We start from the raw sequence: 26735 nt of genomic DNA on the forward strand, positions 1-26735 counted from the left end.
TTTTTCTTACTTTATAAAAAGGTTTACTTGTTCTTTTGAGCATTTTTCTTTAGGTAAAAGACCAAATAAATGAATACAGGGTGATAACTTAAGAATTCATTTGATGCCATTGAGGAGACATATGAATCTACTTTCCTAGTTACACTAAATGATTATTTTATGAGGAATCCTTTACAGTAGTTTAAAGCTATGTAAGAATAACTTGAATTTATTCAACCAATTTGACTGATACATGAAAACTTTTGTGGGATATTAAGTTATGAATGAAAATTAAAAATTCATGAATTATTAGAATAGAAAAAGAATTATTTCTTAAGGTATTTGTTGAACTGGCAGTAGCTAGGACTGATAAATATTTTTAATATAAATTTGACATCCATTACTATAACAAATACATTAAAATCTGAACAAGTAATGCTTACTATGTAGTAAGCATCCTGAAAACTGATACAGTTAATATATTTTTTCTTTTTGTATATAGATGTCTATCTTTATAAATGATAAAATAAGTTATGAGTGCTCCGTATGCATGTATGCTTATTTGCATATGGCAATTCTTTATTTGTATTTCAACTAGAGTTACAAGGATATAACCTCATTTTGTCTTAGATACAGAATCAGATTTCATCCATACCTTTATGGAACATGACTCAGTAAGTAGCAATCTGTAGTACAAAAGATTTATTTTTTGTTTAATTTCACTCTGAAGCAGTGCATGGTGTTTAAGCGATTGTTCTTCTTAATTATAGCAATCTACTATGTGCTGTATTTCAGTGCATCTAATCTTTCCATCATAAAATCACCAGGCAACTCTTTGTTCTGAAACTAGTTGACACAAACTCTTAAGTACTAAGCAGTCTGTGCCTCATTGACAGTATCACCCTTGCCCCCAGGAGCCTTGTTATCCTTCTCCAACCGTACCTCATTAGTCAGCTCCAATACTTTTTGATCCTTCTCTGTGAATTCAGTAGACCAGATTTGTATGTAGACACTAAATTCCCTATGCAGTTAGGCAGTCTCAGAGCAAAGGCAAGAGATTTCCCATATCTAATTTAGTCTGCAGTTCTTGGCCAGAGTTTCCTCTCTGCCTTAAAAGAACTGTGTACCCATCATTCTGTGTGTGTGCGCTTGTGTGTGTATGTGTGTGTGTGTGTGTATGCCTGTGTTGTGTCTGGTATGTATATTAGGTCTTATATAATTTAATATCTCCTTGCAGAGTTTTAATGTTTTCATGTTGTATTCACCAGTATGTATTCACCAGTTGTATTCACAGTCACCACTGTGGTTTATTTTCAAGAGCCCTGGAAACATTCCATATGAAAAAACTATCTTCACTGAATTTATACAGTACATTACATACTATCATTACAGAGATTTTTCTTTTTCATTTTTGCCTTCTCTTGTAACAATGTAAGTGGTTTGGGAAAGGTAACAAGCTGTTTTCTTCTTGAGATTTATAACAGGAAAATTAAGTAGTATTTCTGGACATTAATTTAGGGCCAAAGAAAGAACAAAGATTCTTTGAGGAAAAGAGAGGATGTTAGATTTTTATCACTCATCCTAGCATTTTAAGCAGCATGGTCAGAATGGCTCCATAAATATATATTTTAAAAAAATCTTTTAAATGCTTAGTATTAAAAGGTAAATAAGAAAATAATGATACAGGCAGATAGCATTTATTGTGCAGTTAGTAAGTGACAAAAGTGTTCTTAAGTACATGTAATCCTCGGCACAGATCTGTGAGGCAAACACTATTGTCATCCCCATTGTGCAGGCAAGGAAAATGAGGTTTAGAGAGGAGAAAATGCTTTCCCAAGGTCAAATGGATACTTCACAGAGACTCAGCCTTTCGGTGGGAGGGCAGTAAGTAACAATATTCTTTGCTCATACTGCTTATGTACATATGTGCTCTGTTCAGTCACTCAGTCATGTCCAGCTCTTTGCGACCTCATGAACTGTAGCCTGCCAGGCTTCTCTTTCCATGGAGATTCTCCAGGCAAGAATTCTATAGTGGGTTGCCATTTCCTCCTCCTGGGGATCTTCCCAACCCAGGGATCAAACCCTGGTCGCCTGGATTACAGGCCGGTTCACCATTTGAGCCACCAGGGAAGCCATGCGTATACGGAACTCTAAAACGCCGATTTATGTAAAGGAAAAAGCATCATCAGCAAAATAAGGAGGCATCTGAAAACAGCACCTCAGTTTGAAGTTTTTTATATTTGGTCTTAATTGTGCATTTATTCTTAAATGGCTGAGACTTCACCTCTGTGTTCTCATAGTTTCTGATTTCTTTTTTAAACTTATATATTTTATTTCCCTTTTTTTTAAAATTATTATTATTTTTTTATTTTATTTTATTTTATTTTTTTAAATTTTAAAATCTTTAATTCTTACATGCATTCCCAAACATGCATCCTGCATTAGACATAGACTGGCGATTCAATTCACATGATAGTATACATGTTAGAATGGCATTCTCCCAAATCATCCCCGTTATACACTGTATTGGTGTTTTTCTGGCTTACTTCACTCTGTATAATCGGCTCCAGTTTCATCCATCTCAACAGAACTGATTCAAATGAATTTATTTCCCTTTTTAAAGTTTAAATTTTAAAACGGTTTAGAACATTTTTGTCTGTTTTTTTGTTGGTTCAGAATGTAGCAAGCTGTATTTACTAAATATTGCATATTGTATTTGCTAAATAAATATTGTATTTACTAAATAAAAATATTTAACAATCTTTCCAAAAATTTTAGTTATAAATAGTCACATTTATGATGAAAATGACTTTTTGAAATAGTGTCAGTGGAGGAAATTGTGCTGTCTTCCCCAGGTAATTTCTGTAACATTCCAACTTTATGTTTACAAATTATGCAGTATCTCCAAAATGTAAAATTATAGTATTTCACTATATGATTCCAGTGAAGAGTATCTCATGATGTGACAGGTTTTAAATAAATTAGAGGGTGGACATAAGGAATGTAGTTTTATTGAAAAATAGAGGTATATTTAAGTTGCTATATCTGAAAGAAGTTATTGTTCAAGTAAAAGAAAATAACTGACAAACTTTTATGTCAAGATGTAAAAAGGACCTGTTCTCTATGTGACATCTAAAGGAGATGTGCATCTTACAAATATTTATTCCAGCTAAGGAAAGGACTATAATGATATCATGCACCCTGACATCCTTTTATTCGTAGGCTTATTTGACATTCATGTTAACTCTGTCTGGCACCCTTAATGTGTTTATTTGTATTTTTTTTAGATGAAAGGACAACAGAAGTATAAGACATTAAATGACTAGTTTGAAATTGAGGCTGTGCCCATGAGAGAGAAACTTAAAATGCTTGCAAGATAAACATTTTGCCTCCTAATCTTACGACATTCTTGTGCATAATGCTTCTACCCCTTCAAGAAAAATTTTGCAAGTAATTATCATTTTATTAAAAATGACATTAAAAATCCTCAATTAACAAACCCACTAGGTCTGAATGTCTTCTATTCCCCTTGCATTATTCTTATTTTCTTTTATAAAAGTGGTTTCTCCTGAGCTCCTTCCATGTGCAATTTGCACATTTTTTTTTAAAGCAGAGCAGCTGTGTTCTGGGTATTAGCCAGGTGCTCAGTCTATGGGAAACGAGACATTGGGAGCAAGACCAGAAATCTCAGCAATACAGGGGTTAGAGAATAGACAAGGACAAGAACCTTTTAATATTTGTACCAAATTAGTGGTAGGAGTAAGGCTTATCTCCTCATTAGGGCCCACAGTGGGAGGTGTGTGGTGGTGCCTGAGATATGATTAGAGAGATTAGATTTGGTCTTCCCATCTCCCTGTACTTTATTAATATTTCATTTACACTGGCATTAGATTAGATTCCTTTAGCCAAATCCACCAAAAAGATTCGTTCATTTTAATATTTATGAATACTGCTTGTTCCTTAAAGTGGATTTTTTTTGTTTGTGTGCTTAATTGGATCAGTGGGTTTCTTCTTATTAACATTTTTCTTTTTTGAGATCAAGGTTGATGAATTAAATTAGTGACATCTGGCTCAGCTCTTGGACTAAATGCAACTCCTTTAATGATTGTGTTATATACTGTGGGATAAAATGAACATTTGCTATAAAGATAAAAATAAATTTAGTTTAGAATCATACAATGTTGAATCATTTTTTTTAGAAAGCAAAACTCATAATATTTTATGAATATCTAAGAACAGGAAGAGAGAAGGATAACATTTTTGGGGGAAGAGTGTAGCAGTAAGTACTTGACCTCTTATTAATTTATTCATTTTATTGTTTAGTTGGTGTATTTATTTTTAATTAATTTTTATTTGAGCATAGTTGCTTTACAACATTGCATTAGTTTCTACTGTACAGCAAAATGAATCATCCATACATAGTCATATATCCCCCCCCTTTGTGGTGTTGGAGAAGATTCTTGAGAGTCCCTTGGACTGCAGGAAAATCCAACCAGTCCATTTTAAAAGAGATCAGTCCTGGGTGTTCTTAGGAAGGAATGATGCTAAAGCTGAAACTCCAGTACTTTGGCCACCTCATGCGAAGAGTTGACTCACTGGAAAAGACTCTGATGCTGGGAGGGATTGGGGGCAGGAGGAGAAGGGGACGACAGAGGATGAGATGGCTGGATGGCATCACCAACTGGATGGACGTGAGTTTGAGTGAACTCCGAGAGTTTGTGATGGACAGGGAGGCCTGGCGTGCTGCAAATCATGGGGTCGCAAAGAGTCAAGACACGATTGAGTGACTGAACTGAAGTGAACTTTGCCTTCCTTCCCATTCAGGTCACCACAGTGTGTTAAGTAGTAGATTCCTTGTACTATAGAGTATGTTCTCATAAGTTAACTTCTTATACATAGTATCGATAGGGTATATATGTCAATCTGGATCTCCCAATTCGTCCCACCCCATCTTTCCCCCTTGGTATTCATATATTTGTTCTGTATGTCCTTGTGCCTATTTATTCTTTGCAAATAAGATCACCTGTATCATTTTTCTGGATTACCCATATGTATATTAATATACGATATTTGTTTTGTCTTTCCGACTTACTTTATGATTTTCATTCCTTTTGTGGCTGTATAATATTTCATTCAATGGCACTAAAAACATAGCTTTGAAATCCTTACTTATCTCTTCAACTGTATAAGAACAGTGTGTTAGAATTTCTGGGACTGAAATGGAAATTTCTCAACCCAAAGAGAGTCAAAATACAGCCTGAAGTATTGACATAATTTAGTGTAAAACAATAATATTTTTAAATGTATCAGCTTTCATTTGAAGAACTTTTCTTGTGGCTTTTTGTGAACAGAATTTGTTGGGAATATTGCTTTAAACAAAGTGAATTGATTTTGTTTATATTTGTACTTGAGCAAAGTTTCCTGACTTGTGCCCTACGGACATTTTGAGCTGGGTGATTCATTGTTGTGGAGATTGTCCTGTGCATTGTAGGATATTTAGAGTGTCTTGGTAGACATATTCCTAAGTATTTTATTCTTTTCGTTGCAATGGTGAATGGAATTGTTTCCTTAATTTCTTTTTCTACTTTTTCATTCTTCGTGTATAGGAATGCAAGGGATTTCTGTGTGTTGATTTTATATCCTGCAACTTTACTATATTCATTGATTAGCTCTAGTAATTTTCTGGTGGAGTGTTTAGGGTTTTCCATGTAGAGGATCATGTCATCTGCAAACAGTGAGAGTTTTACTTCTTCTTTTCCAATTTGGATTCCTTTTATTTCTTTTTCTGTTTTGATTGCTGTGGCCAAAACTTCCAGAACTATGTTGAATAGTAGCGGTGAAAGTGGACACCCTTGTCTTGTTCCTGACTTTAGGGGAAATGCTTTCAATTTTTCACCATTGAGGATAATGTTTGCTGTGGGTTTGTCATAGATAGCTTTTATTATGTTGAGGTATGTTCCTTCTATTCCTGCTTTCTGGAGAGTTTTTATCATAAATGGATGTTGAATTTTGTCAAAGGCCTTCTCTGCATCTATTGAGATAATCATATGGCTTTTAGTTTTCAATTTGTTAATGTGGTGAATTACATTGATTGATTTGCGGATATTGAAGAATCCTTGCATCCCTGGGATAAAGCCCACTTGGTCATGGTGTATGATCTTTTTAATGTGTTGTTGGATTCTGATTGCTAGAATTTTGTTGAGGATTTTTGCATCTATGTTCATCAGTGATATTGGCCTGTAATTTTCTTTTTTTGTGACGTCTTTGTCAGGTTTTGGTATTAGGGTGATGGTGGCCTCATAGAATGAGTTTGGAGAGTGTCTTGGGTTTTTACCTACCAAATGCTGATAGAACTCCTAGTAGTCTTTCTTTTCTATTATTTTGGTCGTGCTTTGTAGCATGTGGGATCTTAGTTCCCTGACCAGGGATAAAACCCTTGCCCCTTGCATTGGAAGCTCAGAATCTTAAATCCTGGACCTCCAGTGAAGTCCTGACTCCACTACTAGTGTTGTTGTTGTTGTTGGTTTTTCTCTTTATTTTTCATTGAAAGATACTTGCTTTGCAATGTTGTGCTGGTTTCTGCCATACATCAGCATAAATCAGCCATAGGTATACATATGTCCCCTCCCTCTTTGAAACTCCCTTGCACGCATTACCCCATCCTACCCTTCCAAGTTGTCACAGAGCATCAGGTTGAGCTCCTTGCATCATACAGCAAATTCTCACTGGCTATATATTTTGCACATGGTAATGTATATGCTTCAGTGCTACTCTCAATTGCCCCAGTCTTGTCTTCCCCTATTGTGTATGCAAGTCTGTTCTTGGTCTCTTTTGCTGCTCTATGAATAGATTCATCTGTACCATTTTTCTAGATTCCATATATATGTGTTAATATATGATATTTGTTTTACTCTTTCTTACTTATTTAACTTGTAAAACAGCCTCTGGGTTCATCCACCTCACTAGAATTGACTCAAATGTGTTCCTTTATTATGGCTGAGCAATATTCCATTGTATATACGTACCAAAATGTCTTTATCCGTTCACCTGTTAGTGGACGTCTAGATTGTTTCCATGTCCTGGCTATTGTAAATAGTGCTGCAATGAACACTGGGGTACATGTATCTTTTAGAATTGTGGTTTTCTCAGGGTATATGCCCAGTAGTGGGTTTGCTAAGTCATATGGTGGATTTACTCTTAGTTTTTTTAAGAAATCTCCAGACTATTCTCCCTAGTGGCTGTATCAATTTACATTCCCACCAGCAGTGCAAGAGAGTTTATTTTTTCCACATCCTCTCCAGCATTTATTGTTTGTATATTTTTGATAATGGCCATTCTGACCAGTGTGAAGTTATATCTCATTGTAGTTTTGATTTACATTTTTCTCATAATAAGCAATGTTGAGCATTTTCTCATGACTTTATTAGCTATCAGTATGTCTTCTTTGGAGTGATGTCTATTGGAGCTAATCAGTGAATCTAGTAAAGTCACAGGATACAAAATCAATACACAGAAATTTCTTGCATTCCTATACACTTAACAATGAAAAATCAGAAAGAGAAATTAAGCAAGCAATCCCATTCACTATTGTAACAAAAAGAATGAAATATCCTAGAATAAACTTACCTAAGGAATCAAAAGAGCTGTATTCAGAAAACTATAAGACACTGATGAGTGAAATCTAAGGTGACATAAACAGATGGAGAGAGATGGCATGTTCTTGGATTGAAAGAATCAATATTGTAAAAATGACTATACTGCCTAAAGCAATCTACAGATTCAGTGCAATCCCTATCGAATTACCAATGGCATTTTTCACACAACTATTACAGAACAAAAATTTTCACAATTCATGTGGAAACACAAAAGACCTCAAATAGCCAAAGCAATCTTAAGAAAGAAGAATGGAGCTGGAGGAATCAACCATCCTAACTTCAGACTATACTACCTGTCTTGACCATCAAAAATGTCTGTAGATATTGCTGAAAGGAACAATCTCAATTGATTGAGAAACAGTATTTACAAATGTATAGGTGATTTTTATTTTTTCAGATTTGAAATTCTAAATTAGAGCTACATAAATAATGAAAGCTAGAAGTAAACAGCTCATAAACAGTGAGGATGTTGAAATGTGACTTATTTGGGTACTGTGTCTATGACTGCCTGTGTATGTATTTTGGTAAATTACTCTTTCTAGATTTTATTTTTATCATGTAAAAAAGAGTAATATTTTTAGGTTGCTGCAAAAGTAATTGTGATTTTGCATTTTTGAATTTTTCCACTTGATATTGGAATACATTCTTATATAAATGTGATTGTTACACATCATTTTAATGTACATTTCTCACTGTATTTTTTGGTAATTACTTATTACTTGCTGATTATTTTATATTTCTTTTATACTTTAGAAATTATATTTGACAAAAAGCAAATTTGAGCAATTTTTGTATTTGAGTTCAAAATGGGTTGTAAAGCAGGTCAGACAGCTCACAACATCAACAACACATTTGACCCAGGAACTGCTAATGAATGTACAGTGAAGTGATGGCTCAAGAAGTTTTGCAAAGCACGTGAGAGCCTTGAATGTGAGGAGCATTGTGGCCAGCCATAGGAAGTCAACAATGACCAATTGAGAGCAGTCATTGAAGCTGATCCTCTTACAACTGCATGAGCTTTGGCCAACAACTCAACGTCGACCATTCTACAGTCATTTGTCATATGAAGTAAATTGGAAAGGTGAAAAAGCTCAATAAGTGGGTGCCTCATGAGCTGACTGAAAGTCAAAAAAATTGTCATTTTGAAATGTCCTCTTCTCTTATTCTGTGCAATAACAACAAACAATATCTTGCTCAGATTGTGACGCATGATGAAAAGTGGGTTTTATAAGACAATCAGCAATGGCCAGCTTAGTGGCCTGCGATGAAGCTCCAAAGCACTTTCCAAAGCCAAACTTGCACCAAAAAAAAGGTCATGGTCACTGTTTGGTGGTCGTCTACTAGTCTGGTCCACTGCAGTTTTCTGAATCACAGAGAAACCATTACATCTGAGAAGTATGCTCAGCAAATCGATGTGATGCACCAAAAATGGCAACTCCTGCAGCTGGCATTGGTCAGCAGAAAGGGCCTAGTTCTTTTCCATGACAGCACTTGACCACACATTGCTCAACCAGTTGCTTCAAAAACTGAATGAATTGACTACAAAGTTTTGCCAATTCTGCCATATTCACCTGACCTCTCACAAACTTATTCAATCATTTGCAAAACTTTTTGCAGGGAGAATGCTTCCATAAGCAGAAGGAGGCAGACAGTACTTTCCAAGAGTTCATCAAATCCTGAAGCACAAATTTTTGTGCTACAGGAAAAAACAAACTTATTTTTCATTGACAAAAATGTGTTGCTTGTTAATGGTTCCTATTTTGATTAATGAAGATATGTTTGAGACTAGTTCAGTTCAGTTTAGTTGCTCAGTCGTGTCCAACTCTTGGCGACTCCATGAACCACACCACTCCAGGCCTCCCTGTCCATCACCAACTCCCGGAGTCCACCCAAACCCATGTCCATTGTGTCTGTGATGGCATCCAATCATCTCATCCTCTGTCGTCCCTTTCTGCTCCAGCCATCCATCTTTCCCAGCAACAGGGTCTTTTCAGATGAGTCAGCTCTTCACATCAGATGGCCGAAGTACTGGAGTTTCAGCTTTAGCATCATTCCTTCCAATGAACACCCAGGACTGATCTCCTTTAGAATGGACTGGTTGGATCTCCTTGCAGTCCAAGGGACTCTCAAGAGTCTTCTCCAACACCACAGTTTAAAAGCATTAATTCTTCTGTGCTCAGCTTTCTGTATAGTCTAACTCTCACATCCATGCATGACCACTGGAAAAACAATAGCCTTGACTAGACAGACAAAAGTTGACAAAGCAATGTCTCTGCTTTTTAACATGCTGTCTATGTTGATCATAACTTTCCTTACAAGAAGTAAGCGTCTTTTAATTTCATGGCTGCAATCACCATCTGCAGTGATTTTGGAGCCCAGGAAAACAAAATCAGCCACTGTTTCCTCTGTTTCCCCATCTATTTCCCATGAAGTGATGGGACCAGATGCCATGATCTTTGTTTTCTGAATGTTGAGCTTGAAGCCAACTTTTTCACTCTCCTCTTTCACTTTCATCAAGAGGCTTTTTAGTTCTTCTTTACTTTCTGCCATAAGGATGGTGTCATCTGCATATCTGAGGTCATTGATACTTCTCCCGGCAATCTTGATTCCAGCTTTGCTTCCTCCAGCCCAGCATTTCTCATGATGTACTCTACATATAAGTTAAATAAGCAGGGTGACAATATACAGCCTTGATGTACTCCTTTTCCTACTTGGAACTAGTCTGTTGTTCCATGTCCAGTTCTTACTGTTGCTTCCTGACCTGCTTATAGGTTTCTCAAGAGGCTGGTCAGGTGGTCTGGTATTCCTATCTCTTTCATTGTGGAAAATAAATAGATGTTTTTCTGGAACTCTCTTGCTTTTTCAGTGGTTCAGCGGTTGTTGGCAATTTGATCTCTGGTTCCTCTGCCTTTTCTAAAACCAGCTTGAACATCTGGAAGTTCACATTTCACGTATTGCTGAAGCCTGGCTTGGAGAATCTTAAGCATCACGTTACTAGTGTGTGAGATGAGTACAATTGTGAGGTAGTTTGAGCATTCTTTGTCATTGCCTTTCTTTGGGATTGGAATGAAAACTGACCTTTTCCAGTCCTGTGGCCACTGCTGAGTTTTCCAGGAGCCTAGTTATGATGATTTAAAATCATGGTCTGAAACCACAGTTACTTTTGTACCAACCTAATAGTGTCTTGTTTTAAGTATCATTTTTTAGTAAAATGTGATAGTGGATAGAAAATAGTTAACTAATCTGCTTGCTGTTAATACAGTATTACTGACTGTTACTATCAGTGGAAATAGTTTAAATAATACATGCTAATTTTATATTAATGCAAGTCTGTGATAATGATATGATTAAATGGCAATAGTGTAGTAAACATTTTGGACAGTTCCCTGTTTTAAATTATGTAATTGTATCATATTTAGTGTTGTTAAAAATAATTGTTACTATCCATTCCCTTATATAACTTCAAGATTTACAAGTCTTAGGAAAGACCTGCCAAAATATTTTATGTTTTATAAAGTATATTTGTGATGCATATTTATCAGTTATTTTATATTTTCAGTAAATCATAAAAATTGTTTCTCTTCTTTTTTCTAGCATATTTCTGCTTCATTTCAAAGCTATAGTTGATAGTATAAATAATCTTAAGGTTTTTCAAATAGTTATATAGTGCCTTCAACACATGGTGAGGCCCAGAACCCTGAATAAGTCAACAAAATAAATTCAGACTTGAGTGGGAGCAGTAGTGGAGTACTTCTTGGCTGAAGTTTGCAGGAGAAAATTGGATTCTGAACTTGTTAATGATTCCACATTCATGTCATAAACAAGATACAGCTATGTCACGTATTTTAGAAGAATTAGCAGCAAATGAAAGGTCCTTCTTTTATGCTGTTACAAATTAGATTTTTCTTTCTTCCCTTGAGAAGCCAAACTGAACAAAAGAATCCTCTACAAGAGAGAATTGCTGAACACCAAGGCCATGTTTTTGAAAACTAAATATAAGAAGAATATAGAGAAACATATGCTTGGCTTTCTGAATCAATTAGCAGTAAAATCCTTTTATACCATTCAGATTAGAGGCCCCAAAGTCAAGGTTTGCTTTCCCAGCATTCATTGCTTTTAATAAACTTAGCCTTGAATATCTATGAAAGATGTTTTCACAAACTCTAATTTTCAAAGATTAAAATCTTAATTTATAAAAAGTTGACAGAAAATCAGTACTCATGTTACTCCTAAGGAAGCCATAAGGCAGTTAGCTAATAAGTTCATTAGTAATTGATAGCAGGTTCAAGGCTAGATCACAATTGGCCAGTATGTCTTACACAGTGAAAAATACATAAGCCACTCATGTACTTCTGTGTATACCCATGTACTCCATTCAAGCAAGAAATTAGAAATTTGAATGTGTGAATGTAAAACATTACTACTACTTTAGGAGGCAGATAAGAAAGGTGTGGGTACATACAGAATACACTATATTAAATAAGGCCATACATATCCAGTATAATTGAGAATTAAAATGCAATATAATTTTAAAGACTGCCAAATGATTTATGGAAAACCAATCAGAACTATTCCCTATGTTCTTGAGTTATCTGTCCAAATAGAAAGCTAAGTTTTATTGGTGGACAAGAAGTATTTCAAGGCCTTTTAGAAAAAGCACTTATTCTGGAGTTATTACATAAAATATTGGTGAGCTACTAGTTTATATCAATATTTATGCAATTAAAGAAAATCCTTTGTATCTTGGTTTCTTGCTCAGGATATTTATATAAAGATCATGCTTTATAGAAAAACTAATTGCATTTGAAAAGTTTCAGCATTGCTAGTGTTCTGCATTAGTTTTATTATGCCATCATTTGCAAATGACCCAGTTACTTCAGTATTGTTTTTCCTTACTTACACTGATAACATAGAATTGGGGAAATGTTTGGCACTTCAGTAATTTCTGGATTATTTAGTTTTTACAAGGTTAAGAAGGTAAAAATCTACTTATTATAGAATGCCAAAGTAATGTATGTTTATTGTGTTATTTGCTCAATTTTGTTCAACTCTCTGTGACCCCATGGACTGTAGCCGGCCAGGCTCCTCTGTCCATGGGATTTCCCAGGCAAGAATACTGGAGTGGGTTGCCATTTCCTTCTACCTAAGATGGATATAAAGGAGGATTCATACTTATTTGTTTGCTTCTATATTTTACATGTCTCCTTTTACATTTTTAACTGGTTTCCAGTGTAATTTGAAGAAAAATATTTCCTACTGCCGCAATTTATTTTCGTTTTTTAAGGAATTTGAACAGTATAATTAAAAGAATTATTCTCAGTCTAAAATTCTCTGCCTCAGGACTGAATATCTGTAGTCTCCCCATAGTATAAATTCTTTCAAATAGAATTGCTGGATTAATGACTGCATTTTGATAGACAACTTTTGCCAAACTCTCTTCTGCACTAATTTTGTACTCCCATGGCAAATCCTTTGAATTTTTTTCTTGTGATAGATATTCAAATAAAAATTGTGGCTACAAGAATAATTATTGCACTCTAGTCTTTATAAATACACAACAACAAATGCAGCTCTCTTGCTACACATCGTCAAGTTTTATAAACTTTGCACATTGCCATGTCTTTCATTCTGAGTAAATCACTTCAGGTGTCTATTCTGAAAAAGCTTTATGTACTTTGCTTATTTGCATATGAACAGCTTTTGTGGAAATCACTTTGCAGTGTCTTATCTGAAAAAGAATTTTCAAACATATAAACTACTATTTTAAAACAGATCACCATGATGATAGCATTTCAGAGTTTGACTTTTTCCCCCAATACATAAAAGTACAATTCATTGTCAGTGTATAAGAGACTAATACTTAGTAGTTGTTAAATAATAAAACTGAGTAAGACTCTGAAAACAAAGAAAAATTTATTAAAAATAATTAGATCTCAGTTGTTGCTTAATTGAATTAAAGAACCAAGGAAACTGAAGAGACAGACTTCATTAATCCCCAATCTATTCTAAGTATCTGGAACATAAATAAACATGATTATTTTGTTGAGTAGAGTATAACTGTATAATTCATGAATGCTTAAAAAGAAAGGTAGAGGATGTCCCTCTTTTTCTGTGCTATTTTGTGTAGTACCATAAATATTCATGGATGGTGAGTATCAGTTTAGGTTATCTATGTGAATATAAATTTTCGTATAACTGGTCATTCAGTGTTCATTGGATCATGCTTTTGAATTTGAATTCACTAGTATCTCAGATGTGCTATGGATCTGACCCAACTCATGAATATTTACACACACAACTGATCTTTCTGAAGGTAATCACATCCATAAAGATGGGAAACTCATTAGTTTCCAATAATGAGAAATGCATTAGGATGCTGGTCCCAGAACAATTTGCAGTATGCTTGTTTTCATTTTTTGGGTGAATGATAAAACCTTAAAATACAAACACATATGCTGTACATCTTTCTTGAAAGAAGCTCTTTGTTCTTTTATCTTCAAAACATCTTGCATATGTTTTAACCATGATTGTATTTGTTTCTTTTACTTACTGTGGTCACAGAAATGAATGGAAAAAAGCAGTATTTCTAGTCATTATCCCAAGCTAATGTCCATTATTTAGGTTTGGACATATATTCTCAAATGCAAGCTTTCCCAATCTGCTAATCTGCTGGGGGCATGATGCATATTTTACATATATTAAGGCCCTCCAAGAAAGATGAGATTATCTCATATGTCATCTTTTTTGTGTAAAGGGAAAATAATATTCTAAGCCGATTAAATTTTTATCATGTTAGACATAGGGTGCTATGATCATGGAGAGCCATAATTATAAACTATATTTAGCCCTGTTATATGCTATATTATAATTGTTCCTCTTTCATTATAATGACTGGCATATGTTTGTGATACCTATGCAGGATCAGTCAGTCAGTATAAGTAGGTATCAAAATCAATGACCTGTCCCTTGTTAGCACTACACTCTAATTGTTAGTTGAACTAACCAGAAAAAAGAAAAGTATTATTCATAAAGCTAGTGATAAGGTATCAGCTACATCTTACTTCTATTACTGATGTTGTCAAGCCTCTGAATGAGTTTTTCTTTATGAACATGTATGCATTTTTGTTGTTACAGAAATACAGTTAATTAGCTATGCTCAATGACAGACATCTGTTTTTTTTTTTTAATTCAAGTAACAGATCAAACCATGTTAGTATATCATAGAGAAACATCAATAGTTGAGGAAAGTAGTCATCAAATTCTGTCCTAAGGTGCCCTGTAGGTTTCTTTAGAACTGCCTCAATTGGAAGAATGCTTCCCACCACCTCTCAGCCAGCAGAGCTTGACTATTGCCTGTTTTAAATTGTATATGTCACAGGGGTTCTCACTAGAAAGTAATTTTGCTCCCCAGGGCTTATGTGATGATATCTAAAGACAGTTTTGCATATCACAACTGGGAACATGGACTGACTTCTAGGGTGTAGAGGCCAGAGATGCTTGTAAACATCTACAAAGCACAAAACAACTCTCACTACAAAAAAGTCACCCAGCCCCTAAATGTCAGTAGGGCCACCATCATATAAACATTTGTTTGAAGAAATGATTCCATGTCTAAACTTTTTGATTACCACCAGATCAGAGTGCTTTTATAGATAAAGCAATGAAATATATATAACATTACTATGCACATGTATGAAAACAGGCTCAGTTACTAATTACAAATTTGAATTGATTGATTCTTCCATTCTTTCACTTTTGGTAGCAACAATTGTATTAAATGAACTCAACTGGACAAGTGCCTTAGATGAAGTTTTCAAGAAAAATCGAGAAGAAGATCCTTCATTATTGTGGCAGGTGTTTGGCAGTGCCACAGGCCTGGCCCGATATTATCCAGGTAAGTACTTAGTGATTCCATAGATATCAAGTAAAATTGTAAATACTGGACTAGTTTTTCTTGACAACACTCTGTTACCTTCTCCTATTAGGTAAAAGATGGTTATTACATGGCTTTTTTAAGAAAAGACATTCCTCCTTACATGGCTCTTTAACTACCAAAATCACTTTTAAGTCAAAATACCTGAGAAGTAGCTGGAACCATTGTCATGTGAAATCAGGCAGGGCCGTTGAGACTGTGAGCAGGTATCTGTGACCTGGAACAGGAGGTTGTCATGAATCCTAAAACAGTTCTAAGAATCCAACTGCATAGCATGGACCAAGCTGCGAATCATATTAGAGAACTGAATAGAAATTTTAGAAACTAATTGAAAGATCTCTTTCCAGATTTTAAGTCTGTGTGTTTATATTGAAAGTTATTAATGCTTTTCTTTAATCAGTAAATGTGGATTCGTTAAAATGAGAATATATTTTAAAAATTAACATGAATAAATCCTTGTGTAATATCCTTTATTCTTATATAGAAGTTTAAGAGGAAATAAATTTATAATGAAAATGAAAGATTAATCACTAGTACATACTGAGAATCTATTGAAAAGACTTTAAGTGAAATATGTGTTGGTATTTTTAACTTTTCCACCTTTCCAAGCAAGCTGACAAGCACAAATGCATTTTCTTTCTCAAAGTGAGACAGAGTTATGGGATGCATACTAGGTCATTAGGCTTTAAAAAACATAGCATATATGAGAGTTTATTTAGACTTGCATTTTTAAAACATTTAACATTAGAGTTGTTAACAATAAAAAGTCACAACAGTGAAAAGGGGGTGAAATAGAGATTAGATAATGTATGTCTTTGTGGATAAAAGTATGTGGGCATCATCAAACTAAATAGCTCTAAAATTAGGTGAAGATATATAACTTCTTGCAATAAGTGCCAGATAGTAAGATCATTGACAATTACTTTTTGCAGAAATCCAGTGGGCTAGGAAAGGCATACTGGTATTTCATTGTTGAAAAAAATTCATGCACACTACCAAAATGTAAACATTAATACCAGATGTTGGGGAGATATCACATAGCTTGCTATAATAGATGAATTTTCTACTTGGAAATACTGTTCAGTATAATACAAAACTTCTTCTAAAATACTCTTACATTACTAATATGTTCAATATCATATATCAGGAATTTGAAAACTTTCATATGTAATATAAAGAAAAAGGCATTTATTGTTCATGTACATAGTAAGCCTAATATAATATACCTTAATATTATGGCAGGTCTTATAAAATTTATAATTTATAATTAGTATACAATAACACAGTACATGACTATAATTATTTATATTTATCAATAACTTACAGCATTATGTAGCTTTAAACTGTATTAACTCAATACAAAATTCCATTTATGAGCAGCTGAGGATAGGAGGAAAAAGATAAGTAAGAGAAAATATGATAATAATGAGAAACCTAGAGCCCAGAACTACAGGGAAGTTGATGATGCTGCAAAAGAAAGAACACAGAGTATTAGAGAAATAGGAAGGAGAAGGGAAGGACAGATTGTATAAGAAAGAGAGAACACTGGGGTCAAGAGGTGGGAGGAAAGATAGATCCTACTATGTACATTTTTCCAAGATGAGTCTTTTTAGAAGTGGTTAACTTTTAAGCATACCAGTAAATTTTATTTTAAATGCTAATTGAGGGATTATGGCTTTAAATTTTTTTTAAGCCTAATCATATACTTCCTAACATATTGACATTTGTCCTCTTTCACCTTGGAAAAACTCCGTAAAGATTTAGTTTAGCTGAATCCATATGGTCCCCCCAGAATGTTAGTTGTGGAAGTAACCCTGGGCTTTCCTATAATACCATGCTTTTTAAGATTTAACTCAACAAATCATCTCTGAGTCTCATAATGGCTCTCTTGATTGCTATGGAATACACTCGATGAAATTTCAGTGAGTACGTTGCTGAGGTGCTCTTTTATTTAAAAAAATTTTTGACATATGAAAAGCTGTACATAGTTAATATATATAACAAGATGAATTTGGAGATAAGTATACATTGGTGATACCATCACCACAATCAGTGTCATCAACCTATTTATCATCTGGAAAAGTTTCCTCCTACTGTCTTACTTATTAGTATATTTTGTGTTATAAAAACACTTAATATAAGATCTATCCTGCATGGAGGGAGGAATGAGCAGCCAAGATGACTACCCTCTTATTCTCTGTCCATCCCCACTCATGGGGATGAGTCCCTGCTTCAGCTACAATCTATTCACCTGACTGACCTTCACTCTTAATAATAGGTAGAACCTAATTAATAAATACCTGCATACTTGCTCCCAGCCCCAGCTTGTGATTATTCTAAGCTTTATATCGGCTTTATATACTTGATAGCTTATCAAAGAACAGTGAGGGGCATGCTCTCTGCTGCTTTCACTGGGAACCTATGAGCTAAGCTGAGATCTGTGTCAGTCCTCCCTATAACTGGAAACTTCCCCCCCTTCCTTCCCTCATTCCCTCCCCACTTTCCACTTCCAGCTATGAGTGGGCTATATTTCGGCCCACCAGCAACCACACATGGTGGAGTATTGGTTCAGGACCTTGCTTCAGACCCATAAGATCCCCCAGTCCTTTAAACCATTGATGTCTCTGTCACTATATCCAGGCTCTTTAGCCTTAAAGCTGCAGGCCTGTGGAACACAGCCCAACATACCCTCTTAGCAAAACTTTAAGTGTACAATACTGTATTGTTACCTTCTGGTTCTATGCTGTACAGAAGATCTCGAGGGCTTAGTGGTTTTGTATAACTGAAACTTTGTAAACTCTTTAACTGATACTTCCCCACTTGTACTTTCCCCTGGCAACCACCATTCTACTTTCCTTCTATAGGTTTGATTATTTTAGATTCCTCATGTAAGTGATATATCATTAGGGGCCAGTGTAATTTCCTCGGGTCTGTCTCATTGCAGCAAAAATTTGACATGACGGACCTAGTGTTACCTCTCTGTTACAGCTCAGTTTTATTTGACAAGCAAAGGAAAATACATCCCCGTGGCACGAGGGTGGTTGACCCAAAAGAAGAGAAGGCTCAATCTTGGCTTCTCTTTTTATATGGTTTCTCTCCTCCCCCTGAGCCTTCCCTATGTAAACTGGGCTAGCCAGGCTGTTTGTTTCACCTGAGGTTCTCAGTATGGTCCTGGGATTTTCTTTTGTTCCATTTTTACAGGCTTTTCCTTTCTTTTTCTTTTAGCTACCACCATTTTGGGCTCCTTTTTCCTATTCTAACTACCTAGCCATATAGTACTTGTCCTTCTGTGCCTGCTTATTTTGTTTAGCATAATATCCCTCAGGTTCATTGATGTTGTCACAGATGGCAGGATTTTTGTCTTTTTTGAGGCTAAATGAGTTGCTCTTCATGATAATAATGCTCTAATAGAATCAAATGTCTTTAGTAAAGACACTAAGACATTATGATAATTTAACAGTGGACCTCTATATTTCTGTGTATACTAAGGCATGCTTTTAACACATTTTACATGTCTTTAGGTTTAAAGAGTCTTTTAAAATGAAGGATTTTAAAAAATCTCTCAGTAAGCCATACTTTCCTCTCTGATTTTAGTCTTTCCATTTTGATACTGAACAAAATAATGTGGAACAGCTCATCCCTGATTACTGTCTGTTAAAACGAAGGTCAAAATAGCCTTTAATTATTGTTAATTATCTTACTTGTGAGTTAAAATAGAATACATATTACCTAATTGGATTTTACATGGCAAGATTTGGACCTCAGGCTAGGATCTCCCAACTAACTGTGAGAAACTAGATGGGTCTTCTAAATTTTCTGAGCCTTAGTCATCAAATCTAAAAATAAATATGAGCACTAATGTTTCCATTTTAGAGTTCCTTGGTGGCCTAATGGTTAGGACACTGAGCCACTGGATAGCCCAGGTTTGATCCCTGGTTGGGAAACTGAAACCTTGGGGCTTTCCAGGTGGCTCAGTGGTAAAAAACATCCGCCTTCTTTGAAGGCAGGGATTTAACACAAGTTAAATCCCTGGGTTGGGAAGATCCCCTGGAGAAGGAGATGGTAACCCACTCCAGTAATTTTGCCTGGGAAATCCCATGGATGGAGGAACCTGGTGGGCTACAGCTCATGGGGTCATGAAAGTCAGACATGAATTGGTGACTAAAGAACAACAACAGCAAATGTTTCGATTTATCCCCTGAGAGTTGTGATGGATGGGATAATATAATGAAAAGTACTCGCAGTAACTCCACATGGTGGAGTTGGTCAGAGATGTAGGTTTTAACCTATGACCTTAGTTAAGTCACTTCTCAAGAATGCCCAGTTAAATTTCAGTTTCAGATAACAAAGGATTTTTCAGCCTAAGTATATGATGTTTGAGAAATATTTACTCTTAAAAAGTATTTAGTATTTACTCTAAAAATTTTTTTAATTAAAATTGAAATTTAATTGGATGTCCCTAATTTCCTTTTCGTAAATTTATTAATCCTATCTCTCGTGCACTGAGTTTATGAGAAAATATGAGAAATAAACTTTCCTGTTACCTCATGGCATTATGAGGATCCAAGAATCTATTTCATGTATTAATATAAATGCAAAATTTGTGCTTTTTCTTCTTTTTTTAATTCTACAAACTACCTTTAAAGCCTTTTTTGCCATATTATTGTAAATGAGTTTGTAGAAACTACAATCCTCTAACTCACAATATAAGATCTAAAATAAAATGTGTTCTTGGGAAATAGTAAGATGCTGCTTAAAGCAGAGCTAATAGTGTGAGTGGGTTAACCAGGTATCTAACCTGATAGCCAGTATTTAAGTTGCACTGCCATATCTTGATATCATGGTACCCTTGGGGAAGTATTCAGACTTGAGCTGTTAAACAAAAAGGATAAAGTAGAATTAAGAGGAGAAAAAAATTAAATGCTTCTTATTTGCTAAGACATTTAGGAAAAAGCCAGTGATGATTAGCCACTCTGCTGATTTCCATTTTTCAGGTTATTTAAACTGCATGGAGGCACTACTGCCTCCAGAGCTGACATAATATAAGGGCTCCTCTGCAGAGCCAATTCTGGATAGCAGTTTGATATGACTGGGGGTGGATTTGACCTCTAACATCTGTCCTTAGAGTGAATATCAGTAATTTGTCTGTTTTCTAATTTTGGTTGATATGTATGGAAATATGGTATAAAAATGGTTGTTGTATGTCTTTTTCTTCTTTTTTCCCCTTTTCTCCTCCTTTTCCTCTTCCTTCTCCACCTCTCCTTTTTCTCCTCTCTCCTGTCCAACTTAGAAGATAGGTAGGCTGTGTGATAATAGAAGGAGGAACATTGTATTGCGAGGAGTTCTTGATTCATATTGAAACTTTCATGGCTAAGTCATATCTCTGAACCTATTTCTTAACCAGTAACTTGGGACGATTGAAGAAGGTGATTTCCAACACAGGCACTACCTTTATTTACTTATGCATTTAGACCTCATTTGCTACACCACAGTCCTTGTTTTATAGGATAAACTAGAGGTACTTGCCCTAGTCGTACTGCATGTCATGGCAGAGTTGAAGCTGGAACCCATATCTGATGAATATGGGTTGAATATGTGCTGACTGGACAATCAGTTTAATTTATGAGTGCTTCCTCAATTCCTGGGTTTGGAAGATCTGCTGGAGAAGGGAGAGGCTACCACTCCAGTATTATGGCCTGGAGAATTCCATGGTCTATAGCCATGGGGTTGCAAAGAAGCAGACATGACTGAGCGACTTTCACTTCACTTCCTTTAGAAGCCCTTAATTGATTTATATAAATTAATCTTAATGTTATTAAAACTGCTTTCAACTATTTGAATTTTTATGCATCATAAAAACTATAGGCATAGAAAACACATTTTATCTATTAGTGTCTCTTGAAATTGTACCAATTACTGCAATAATTGGGACTGTAATTAGAAGTTACTGGCTTGTCAGAATGCCAATATAGACAGCACTTATTCTTTTTTGGTAATTAGTTCCACTTATAAAAAGAGGATAAAACTTAAATCTCTTAAACTTCATGTTGCATTTTTAGTTAATCATTAATTAAATGTCTTATTAAACATTTGTTCTTTCTTCATCCTCTTTCGTTTATTTATTTCAAAAACATGGGTTTACAGAATAGGAACTTAGTATATGTTGCTGCTACTGCTGCTAAGTCGCCTCAGTCATGTCCGACTCTGTGCGACCCCATAGACGGCAGCCTACCAGGTTCCCCCGTCCCTGGGATTCTCCAGGCAAGAACACTGGAGTGGGTTGCCATTTCCTTCTCCAATGCATGAAAGTGAAAAGCGAAAGTGAAAGCGCTCAATCGTGTCTGACTCTGTGCGACCCGACAGATGGCAGCCCACCAGGCTCCCCCGTCCATGGGATTTTCCAGGCAAGAGTACTGGAGTGGGGTGCCATTGCCTTCTCCAGGTATATGTTGAATTAGTGTTAAATATTTCTTATGGAGACACTTTCTTGTTCTTGGATCTGCTAGGATTTTGCTAAAATAAAATGTGAAGGAACCTGTGTGCAGAGTATATAGAGGGACATATTTTGCCATGTGTATAGCCAATTATTCTTAAGCTGCTTAACTCTTCTTGAAAAATAACCTTTAAAATGTTTTAAACAGCAAATAACAGATGACAGAGCAGTCCAAAGAATACCTTTTTAGTTATTTATAAAGGGAGCATTTGCTAGATTTCTGGTTAATTTGAAGAAAACATAATAGCAATGGAGCCTCAGCATTTTGAGGTATTTATTTATAAAAGAATAACTGCTTTCAGTGATCAGTTTTCTTAAAAAAGAAAAAAGACTGATTTTTTTTTACTTTGATATTTGTGAATGGATATGAAGTTTAACTATAAATATGTTTAATTATATTTGTTGAATGCTGTATGAATACACTTTAAGTTGAAATGATTACCTTATTGCTTTTTTATACTAATAATGATTAGAGTCGAAGCATCACTTAGGAATAAAACTAGCTACCAGTTACAGGAAATCCAAAACGATGGTGATTTCAACACTATAGAGGTTTATTTCTTACTCAGTCAAAGAATATCAGTTGCAGACCAGGGCTGATAAGGAAGCCTCACATACAAGGGTTTACACTCCTGTCTTGCTAAATCGCTTTAGTTGTGTCCAACTCTGTGCGACCCCGTAGACAGCAGCCTACTAGGCACCTCCATACCTGGGATTCTCCAGGCAAGAACACTGGAGTGGGTTGCCATTTCCTTCTGCAATGCATGAAAGTGAAAAGTGAAAGTGAAGTCACTCAGTCATGTCCGACTCTTCGCGACCCCATGGACTGCAGCCTTCTAGGCGCCTCCATCCATGAGAGTTTCCAGGCAAGAGTACTGGAGTGGGTTGCCCTTGCCTTCTCCATCTTATTTCTCTGACATTCTCTGAGTATATATTCTGCAGTGTCCACCGTTGTTTTTTTTTCTTATGGGACAAAGAATAGTATTCCCTCTCTTTTTAAGGCACTTTCTGGAAATCACACAAAACCTTTCCTCTTATGCAACATTGGCCAAAGTTTAGTGGTCTCATGGTCATAGTTTACCTTCAATTTATATTGTAAATTATACAATTTGCTTTTCTGTGTATGATTGATCAGTTGTATTACTTGCAAAAACAACATATATATATATATATATATATATATATATATATATATATGCAGCCATGAAATTAAAAGACGCTTACTCCTTGGAAGAAAAGTTATGACCAACCTAGATAGCATATTCAAAAGCAGAGACATTACTTTGCTGACTAAGGTCTGTCTAGTCAAGGCTATGGTTTTTCCAGTGGTCATGTATGGATGTGAGAGTTAGACTGTGAAGAAGGCTGAGCACTGAAGAATTGATGCGTTTGAACTGTGGTGTTAGAGAAGACTCTTGAGAGTCCCTTGGACTACAAGGAGATCCAACCAGTCCAGTCTGAAGGAGATCGGCCCTGGGATTTCTTTGGAAGGAATGATGCTAAAGCTGAAACTCTAGTACTTTGGCCACCTCATGCGAAGAGTTGACTCATTGGAAAAGACTCTGATGCTGGGAGGGATTGGGGGCAGGAGGAGAAGGGGGCGACAGAGGATGAGATGGCTGGATGGCATCACTGACTCAATGGACATGAGTCTGAGTGAACTCCGGGAGTTGGTAATGGACAGGGAGGCCTGGTATGCTGCAATTCATGGGGTCCCAAAGAGTCAGACATGACTGAGTGACTGAACTGAACTGAACTGATAAATGCACACACATACACACAAAATAATATATTATTGAAATTCTCACAGGATCCCAATTTATAGAGGTAATTCTGTAACCATATTTTTGTTTTCTTTTATATGACCCCATCTCTTAGCCAAGTCTGTCTTATTTTTCACTTACAAGGGTGGAAGAGTTGTTAACTTTGCAGTCAACTATTGGTCCAGTTATTTCACAAGTGAGAGCAGTTAAGTAAGATCCTGATATGAAAATGGGATGTGCTCATAATTTGATGGAGGATAAAATTGTATGTAAAATGTTTGCATCTGTCTGTGTCTGTGCTAAGTTGCTTTAGTCGTGTCCAGCTCTGTGCAACCCTATGTACTGTAGCCCACCAGGCTACTCTGTCCACGGGATTCTCCAGGCAAGAATACTGGAGTGGTTTGTCATTTCCTTCTGCAGGGGATCTTCCAGACCCAGGAAAAATTAAACTTCCTCTCTTAGGTCTCCTGCATGGGCAGGCAGGTTCTTTACCACTATCACCACCTGGAAGCCCTAAATATATGCATAAGTATTGTTACAAATCTTTAGCTCTTTTTAAGTTCTAAAGTAGCTCATTTTACTCCTTTCTCTTTGATACATTGCTAAATTTGTAATCCATTTTTAGATATATAGGACCATCTTTGATGTACAGCTCTTGTTGTGTTCAGTATATTCTATTAAGAAAAATTTAAAACACTTGTCAAAATTCAGGCAAGTTTTTAAGCACTTCTCTCAGATACACCAAATATAAAATTTGTAAGAAATACATCCTTTAGCCCCTTTTTCTAAAAAGATTATTGAGTTATAAAAATCGGAATCTTTTTCCTATAGAATCACAATTTACTTTTGTATCACTGCTACCACCTAACTGGATTTATTTGCTTACAAAAGTAGAAACTTTTTTCTCTGTCAGAGTTCAGTTTTTCTCTGTCTAGCATATATCTGAAATTATTTTCCAGTAAAATTCTCTTCATGTTTTACTTAATAGAACTTGTTGTGTGCAAGTTTATTTTTGCACTGAAGCTAATAATAACATATGGACCATCTAAATAAAGTCTGTGTGTACCATTTACTTTATTGAATATTTCATTTAATCTCACAGCTTTTCCTTGTTATCTGCTACTTCCGCTGACAACTAATTCTTGTTAAATGGAAATGTTTTACATGGGCTGTCTGATATATGCAGAATTACCAGCAAATTGCTTTGTAACAAGTGCTTTAATTTTTAAAACTTATGATGATTTATCCTTGGCTGTAATACCTTCAGTTCAGTTCAGTTCAGTCACTCAGTCATGTCTGACTCTTTGCCACCCCATGAATCGCAGCACACCAGGCCTCCCTGTCCATCACCAATGCCTGGAGTTCACTCAGACTCAAGTCCATCGAGTCGGTGATACCATCCAGCCATCTCATCCTCTGTCGTCCCCTTCTCCTCCTGCCCTCAATCCCTCCCAGCATCTTATATCTGTATGAATTTCCAATGTTTATTTATCTAAATTAGAAAAGTGTTCTGGACATACGACCATACCGACGTCAGAGGTGCTCTCAAACCAATACAATACTATCATTGAACATCAAGTCTAACTTCTTAGAAATAATATTAAAATCTAAAAAGAATTTGATTAAATATGTCAATATACTCAAGTGTAGGTTGGAAGGAGGAAAACATAAGAACTAGCTAAACTGCTGTTTCTGAAGGAACTGAGGTTCCTAAGGATTCAGGTACCAGTAGGAGAGCATTTTGCTCTGAAGACGCTCACAGCTAGATAAGACAGGAAATGTCTTAAACACATTAACATGCAATGCAGAGAGACATCTAGTATATTTATTAAAAAGTTATCTGGAGTTAACTTAGATTATCACTTCTCTAGTAAAATGCACCTGTCTGGGATTGTTCGCTAAATGACATCTGGCTCACTTACTGTGGCTTCAGGCCATCCAAAGAATCTAACCTAGTCTACGTTTTGAGTTTTACCTCTTACTGTACAGTTAAACCTTCTCCATGTACTCCAAATGGTTTTTACCCCCTTTAGTATTTATTTGGTTTTATTTTTTACAACCTGCCCCATTGTTCCTATCCCTATATGCTTTGATCCCAGAGCCCCATTTCCAGTCATATACAGCTTATCCATAATTCCAAATAGAATACATTTGGCTTTCCCCAGAGAAGTCTTTCTTTGTTTTGTTCTCTCAGAGAACTTGGTTTTTTAACCTAGATTACAACAGCTATCAAATTTTATCTTTCTTCAGAATTTATTTGCAGATGCCCTTTTAAAAAAGCATGGCAATGTAAGTAACTGCAGGTAAACTGTGTGTGTGTGTGTGTGTGTGTGTGTTGTGTGTGTGTGTGTGTGTGTGTGTGTGTGTGTGTGAGAGAGAGAGAGAGAGACAGAGAGAAAGAGAAAGAAAGAGAGATCCAAGCAATAGAATGACAGTTGGCTTTTACAGGCATTTTTTAGTATGAGAAAACTTACTTTTTTTGTCTTTCCATGAGACTAAAAATATGAAGTCTTTTTGAATTTTAAAAATGCATTTTAACTTGTTAATTGTACATGCAATTAGATGTCATTCAAAATGGTGTTACCAGAGAATCAGCCTTCAGTTCATCATTTTGTACTTTATTACTTCCTAGCAGAAATGAAAAACTCATACTCTTATTTTTAAGCATATTTACTAAAAAATGGCTCAACAGTGTGCATACTTTCTCAAGAATATTTCAGTATTCTGAGTTAACATATAGGTGAGTGAGTGAGTAAGTGAAGTCACTCAGTCGTATCCAACTCTTTGCAACCCCATGGACTGGAGTCTGTCAGGCTCCTCCATCCACAGGATTTTCCAGATAATAGTACTGGAGTGAGTTGCCATTTCCTTCTCCAAACATATAGGTAAACACTTCAAATCAATGGTTTGAT

General features: G+C 35.6%; 1 protein-coding gene across 22 annotated transcripts in view; it reads left to right on the forward strand.

Moving 5' to 3' along the window:
- Positions 1-26735, forward strand: part of CACNA2D1 (calcium voltage-gated channel auxiliary subunit alpha2delta 1) — a 540433-nt gene that overhangs the window by 376131 nt on the left and 137567 nt on the right. For all 22 annotated transcript variants that reach the window (XM_060414594.1, XM_027968542.2, XM_027968544.2 and 19 more), the window contains one exon: positions 15397-15528. In XM_060414594.1, coding sequence (XP_060270577.1) covers positions 15397-15528 — 132 coding nt within the window. The remainder of the gene's footprint in view (positions 1-15396; positions 15529-26735) is intronic.

This window comes from Ovis aries, chromosome 4 (genome assembly GCF_016772045.2).
Source record: "Ovis aries strain OAR_USU_Benz2616 breed Rambouillet chromosome 4, ARS-UI_Ramb_v3.0, whole genome shotgun sequence".
NCBI lineage: Eukaryota > Metazoa > Chordata > Mammalia > Artiodactyla > Bovidae > Ovis > Ovis aries.